Raw genomic sequence first — 7304 nt, 5'->3', positions numbered from 1 at the left:
AGGTTGTGTCGCGCTCAAGATCCGTGCCCCTAACTTCAATGTCATGCGTTTGTTTGGCTCTGAATGTACTTTATTGTAGGCATAGTGAAAATAATGGAGAACTGGACTGGCTTACGTTTAGACCCTCTGAAGTTTGTTTATCTATGAAAATGCTTGACTGTATCTACAAAAGGGTTCGTGTAGAAGCCTTATGTGGTTAAGAATACCGATTGTTATGCTACTTAGGTGTTTGCTTGACACATGATGGACTTAAATGTAGCTGCATTTGTGATTATTTTGAACTGAGTTGTATATAGAAGAGCCTTACTGTGGTATGTTTGACACTAGATAAACTTCATTGCAACATAATTAAGATTTACATGGCACTGAATTGACTTGATTTCTTTACACTTAATGGTTTTTTGGGGTTTTACCGCCATCTTAACTCGTTTTGAGTCCAAAGAAAAATGTGTGTCCAGTAAACCAGCAAGCTGATAGTGTTAACGTAGTGGTAGGTCTCGTTTCAATTCCTTGATTAAGAGGTTATAGTGTATACATAATCAACCGACACACTTTGTATGTGTTTTTTTTTAAATTGCGACCAATGGTTTATTGTGAACTTGACATTGGGGATACATTCAAAGTAAGTGTACCTTTTTATAAAAAAGGTAACGCATCTTACCGTTCAAAGATTGAAAGAAAAGATAGCTAATGAAACGCAGTTACCAGTGTTACTTTTAAAGGCCTAGTTTAAGGAATGTTTGGCATGACAATCCCCTGCTGTGCATTTCATGCTAATTGCACTGATGTCACTGTAGGGGCCAATATCCTGTTTATTTGTGTATTGGCTCAGGGTCATTAAGGGTCCAATTCTATAATAAAACCTCCAAATTGCACAACAGGATATTCAGATCAGATATCTGATAAGACAATTAGGCATTTAGATAAGATCAATACACAGACATTGTTTTTTTTGTGTGTGAGTGTGTTGTTGTTGTTGTTTTTTTTTTTTTTTTTTTTTTTTTTTTTTGGGGGGGGGGGGGGGTCACTTATAGAAGGATGAAACCAGGCCTTTAAACAATACTTTCCTAAATCACTTTGATATCCATGCATTGTATTTGCATAAACAATAACGCATATTATTTCCATGTAAATATTTATTTACCCATTTGCTTTCTTTTGTCAAAAAAACGTAATCAGAAGTTAATAGTTGACTGATCCAAATCGTACATATGAAGTCTGCAATAATGTTGCCTTTCTTATTCATAACAACAGCAAACCATTTAAAAAAAATAACACAAGGTGAATGTTCTCATATGAAGAGCGTTGATTTCAAGTTGACTTGTACAAACTAATTTTGACGAACTTTTGCGCATCAATACAGTTGAACCCTGTTGGCTCGAACTCGGTTGGCTCGAATTCCACGTTGGCTCGAATTGAATGTTAAGGACCGATCTCTTTACACTGAGCGTAAGTTTTCCCGCTTGTCTCGAATTTTCCGAGGCTCGAGGTACTTTCGCCGGTATACCGTTTTTAAAATCACCGTGATCATGTGGGATTTGGGCCAAGCAGCAATGCTATATCTTTTCACAACGTTTAGTCTCACGTACTAGTATTACAAAAACCAATTTGGGCAATTTATATATAGAGCCTCATAGAGCCCCTTTATTGTTTGTTTGGCACAAAATGATTATTCGACACACAGTGGACTTGAGAACAATCTGTCTGTGTAGACTGTGATGGGTTGATGGTAGCCATAATGGGGATAAATGAGCCCTGGCTTGACTTTTTAGAGCCCGTCTGGGGCTTGTTTGATAATGAGTCAGCTTGTCTGTAACCACAATAAGGATGCAGAGTGCTGCTGGAGACCTGTTTTGTCTACAAGACACAATTTGAAATTGCGTCCTAATGGGGTTTGAGGAATTCAGTGGACTTATAGAAATACGTTTCTGCTTTCTAAATACTGTTTCGACCTGGGGAAAGATGTTTATTGGGTTGTTTGGTACTAGAATATTAACATATGTAGCTTGTTTTGCACTGGATGCATGGTTGACTTCACTTTTAATATGGGAAAAGAGATAAAATATATTTATTAGCTGTTTTGTGATTGTATTTATGTTATGACTTCAAATAAAACGAAGATTTTATCAAAACAGCGCTGTCTATATTGATCATATTTGCATTTTCACATTCAAATGATGATTTTGATCTGCATTTTGAAACGCGTAGTATTTTATGTCCGTATGAAGTACATCAAGAAACAGTTATGTCATCTATTCGTTACGATATGTTGCGTTTTTATGCCACCCGTTGTATGTTTTGAACGCCTTTATACGGTAATTGATAACATTGACTTGTTAATAAAATGCCATTAGCTTGTGTTGAAAAGAACATGAGACATAATGATGAAGCTCATTTTAATCAAGTCATATACTAATATCAATATTCATTACACAAATATTATGTTGCAGTAATTCAAGAGAAATAAAAAATGTTATCTTGTCAGAAAACATTTAAACTGCACGTATTTACGATTTTTTTCCAAAGTATCAGCTGAAATAAGAGTGTGCGGGCTTTTCATGATAATTTAATGTATTTGAAATTTTAGCAATCCATGATGATAGCATATGAGTCTCAAACAAGGTACAAATTATTAACTAAACTTAAAAAGAAAAAACGAATATTGAAAAAATGGGGTATTTTTCATGCTCTGGCCTTGAAATGATCATTCCATGTACTTTCAAGTGTTCAATGTTGTATTTTAAGTGTCTTATTATAAAGAAATGCATTAAAATAAATTATTCAATATTAAAAAATATACTTAATCGGTTTGGAAATGTTCTGAACGACAAAAACATGTCAAGTGAAAATACGATGTACAGCTCGGTTCTCAGAAACATGTGTTAGAAATTTAATACCAGCTGGGCTGTCAGTATTTATAACTCTGTGGCTTGCTTTAGATCATTATCACAGAGGTGTTAATAAACACTGACCCTGGGTAACCTTTATCAAAATGATAAGTTTTGAGGGCAAAAGCTCTGGGCTGGATAATTGAAGGGTTACATGTCGGAATATATGTCATTTATTTCCGGAGCAGGGAGCGACCGGTTGATGAACACCGAATCAATACAGACTGAATTCTTCCGTTGGCTTCTTTTAAATCTCCGACTGAAGGAAATAAAGTTTTATTGACAACAAGCGAATTTTGAATAACAGAATATTTATGAAAACGTATGTTATGCAAAGCAAGTTTTTATGGAAATCGAGGAGACTTAACGGACCAACTCGGAGAAGTTTGTCATTTGTTCAGGAATAAGGTCTCACTTTTCCGCCGTTTCTTAGTTTGATACCTCACACAATTTTAGAGAGAGTGTTTTGAATGTCAATTCAGGTTTCTACAGAAATGGAAAATGTCATCCTTGCAATAATTTACTGTATTGATATTTTATTAGAAGTTTTCATCAAGCTTGTACATAATAATATGTTCTTTGCCAACTTGGGGCTGAGAGTTTATTTCCGATAATAACGTTTCGGGAGAAAAGTCTCATACTTTAATGTACATTGCAGTATTGAATATGTATTTCAATAGTAAAGAACATTATGAAAGCCTAAACTTGGAGACATGTTTAACAGTTTGAAGAATATGTCCCTGGTCGCAAATTTATTATTTTAGTATTTGATAAAAGAGTAGTTTCATTTTTAAACTATGTGTTTTCAACTTTGAAATTGGATATGTGGAACCAAATATACGTTTCCATTTATTGTGATTCAGTACAGGCATATCGGTTCAATCAGATAAGATAGGAAAAAAGTGAAATCAAATATAAACCAATATTAAAATACACCTGTTTTTAGTAAATATTTATCCAATATGAACTACTTAGCAAACAGATCGTTTAAATGAGTTTTCTAGCCAAAAGAAAACCTGTTGACAACTTTTGAAGTTTTGAATAAGTGGTTGCATGGATTGTGTTAAGGTAACTTCCTATGAGTAAACGGCTGGCCATAAGGGCTGCTTCGTTTGAGTTTAAGCAACACCATTGCCCAGAGGCACTTTTGTTTCGACTTCGCACAATGACGATCTTCTTACCATTTAAAACATAACTATCATCCTTTCTCAAATATCTGCAACTGTGTTTCAGGTATATACTTCAAAATGGTGCAGTTATTTTACTACGAGACACGAGGGAAATGTTGCAAGAAGTTTTTGAACCATGAAGGGGTTCCGACAAAGATTCATTTGTTCCCATATGAAGGTAAGTGTTTTGGTTTATACACATGAGAATCTGTCTTAATTACTACCTCTGTGTTCCCAATCATATTTTTGTGTTTCGCTTACAATTCTAATCCAAAAATTCTAACATCACGGATATTTGTCCAAAAGTTTAAAGCGTTGATTTGAAAAAGAAAATCCATTGGCCATTCGCTAAAAACCTGCGGTTTAAGGTTATGAAAATCGTTAAAATTCATATCTGTTTTACAACAGCGTGATGCAACAAATGCTGCTGTTCAAATTTTTACATTATTGCAAATGAATTTAAAAATATTTCAATAACTTTGATATTATAGTATGGAAATGTTATAATCTTAATATAGTCAGACCATTTGCTTTATCGATATATTAAAATAAACGATGATAACAACAAGGAAACGCGTCCAATACAAACCTATTACACTGATCTGTAGACCGTATTTTCTAGAACAATCTAAAATACCGTAAAAAAGGTTCGATCTTGAAAATGTTTAATGTATATCAGGGTGTTCAAACACTAAACGAATGACACCCAACGCAACAAAACAAATTACACATTGAACAAATATTGAGATATCATTATTGGAAAATGATGGGGTAAAATCTTGGCACAAGCACTGAACAGGAAACGCTGAGGGATAAAGCAGTTTATCAGCACTCTTACTCTTACTTGTTGGAACATTTATCAATATAGTAAAAACTCACGACGAAGCCAAAACAACTGCTTTATTGTATTATAGGGTTTAGGCGCCTTACTAGGTCATTAAATACTTTAAGAAAGTTATTTTAGGGGTTAAACTTGTTACTGCACGGTTTATTATTCAATGAACATACACCTTTCATATTAAAACAATACAAACAAATCCGGTGCATATCATGATCCCCGGTTTTTCATTTTGACATTTAAGATATATTTCAGAAATGCACACGTCTTCAAAATATAGTTGATCATGGCAAAGACAATATCAATCTAGTTGAATGAAATTAATAAATTGGATTTGAAATCCATTTCTTAAAGTGATAGAGCCGACAACAACAAATCAGTGTCTAGGAAATATGTTCATAATTCACTTTGTAATCGAATTGCTTTTGCAATGCAAATGTTCGTGCAAAAAGTTAGTAAAAAATTCAAATATAAAATTGCAGTACTAGGCAAAATCATCCATTAAGCATGCATTAAGACAATTATGAATAATGGATTGGCATAGCATTCCATCTTTACGGAATCGTTCCACGCATATATGCTGTGGCAGAAATAAAATAATGTGATAACTAAATAAAGTCTCTTTTGTCATCCTTCTTGGCATTTGATCTAAAGCATTGATATCAGTTGTTTTTCAAGTTGAAGCAATTTAGAAAAAAAATATGTTTCTAGTTTCAATCTCGAATACCCACACATGATACTTATGTTTAACCTCACGACATTTAGTTAAGATATTTATTAATTTATGCGTAAAATTGATTGCTTGTTTCCGTTAACGCAAATTACCCAGATTCCATGATATCATCTTTGTTTTTTTATATAGAGTTTAGCTCAGGAATGTGAATGGAGGTGGTCGGTTTTGTTTAAGGGGACTTCTATTTCCATACACACTATGTTTTGAACAGGAGTATTTTTTAGCAATTGATCATGCTCATGTAAGAACGTTTGTTCAATACACATATATTAAGATTTGTTTTATTTCAGGGACATTATATATGGAACTGAAAAGCGTTGAAAATTGTCGTTTTGAAATGTACAACTTTCGAGTATTTTGCAAGTGACGTCAAATGACCATTTGGTTTTAAGTACATCACGTGATAAGTTATGTATATGTTCAGGATATATTTAATATACTGTGCATGAACCAATCTACAAAACCTCCTTATGCTGCGGTTTAAGACACGAAATGACAACAGCAGTATGCATAATGATGGTTCATCGTATTTAACCCAACCCTGTGAAGTGTTATAGTACATTAAAAGGGTATATTATGACGCTCTAAGTTATGCCGAAACAAACCAATGATATCATATAACAAGCAATAATTTAACAAGTCTCTAAACATACCCATAATATTAATATTTTCTATAAGGTAATAACTACATGTAGATCTTCTAATCATTCTCGTTTACGTATATTTTTCCCTAATAAATGTCTCTCTATATTTTGGCCTGAACTATTCATGTATACATTTGTAACTTGAAAATACTATCCAGGGGATATATCAGACATCAAAATATCACATTTTGTGTATTTAATACGTGATAACCTTACCCTGGCCATTTTTCCTTTGGTTTATACAGAAATGTGACTATATGTTGCTGTAATGAATATATATTGATGACTTTGACTGCAGTTTTATTATCTATATACAGTAGTTAAATATTGATGAAGTTAATATGATCTTGCACCAAATGAAGGCATCGTACGAAGAGCGTTTATACAAGTTTATATTATAGTTATATTCTTAAATGTAAATAACTTGCCTAAATATATAGAATAAAAGCATGTGCTCCTAAGGAATACTAAATGTATTCGATACATTTATATTTTGAGACTAAATTTGTCTTTTTCAGGTTGGGCACAACCAGCAATGACGTCATATTGGTTGCTGAAAACCTATTGGTGGAGTAGGTCACGTGTAAAAATTACAGAAGTCACTGGCTCGCAAAGGCATGAAGTAAAGGGCAAGGTTCAGTGTATCAAAAATGGTTCTATCGTTATTTCTGGTAAAATAAAAGACAGAACGAACAGCGATTACAGAATGTATCTCACATCGAATGTTGATAGTGCTGATTTCCAACTTGGCTATTGTGTGACAGGAACGCTTGAAAGGGGACGTAAGAAGTCAGAAAAGGGACTTAGTCTGACACATTATGCCATGATTAAACGAAGAGGGTACTAAATTTGTAACCCAAATGGTGTATGACTATGTCAGAATATTTGCTTGAATGTTTTAAATTGGCATAATTGTTGAAATTGGTAAATGCCATATATGTAACAATCGAATGTTACACATTATATATATGTAAATATTTATAAGTGTGTTAATTGTTGATGGTAAATGTTAATACTATTTGTTATCAATAT

The 7304-nt window shown here is 33.3% G+C and overlaps 1 protein-coding gene across 1 annotated transcript; it reads left to right on the top strand.

Moving 5' to 3' along the window:
* The first annotated feature begins 4135 nt into the window (after positions 1–4135).
* LOC128204675 (uncharacterized) lies at positions 4136–7304 on the top strand. Its single transcript, XM_052906077.1, has 2 exons — positions 4136–4235; positions 6791–7304. Exons 1-2 carry the CDS (start codon positions 4136–4138, stop codon positions 7117–7119), a joined length of 429 nt encoding a protein of 142 aa, XP_052762037.1. The 3' UTR covers positions 7120–7304.

The sequence above is a fragment of the Mya arenaria genome, chromosome 2 (genome assembly GCF_026914265.1).
Source record: "Mya arenaria isolate MELC-2E11 chromosome 2, ASM2691426v1".
In the NCBI taxonomy this organism is placed as follows: domain Eukaryota; kingdom Metazoa; phylum Mollusca; class Bivalvia; order Myida; family Myidae; genus Mya; species Mya arenaria.
Note: the sequence above shows the minus strand (reverse complement) of the source record. Positions and strands in the feature narration are given on the sequence as shown.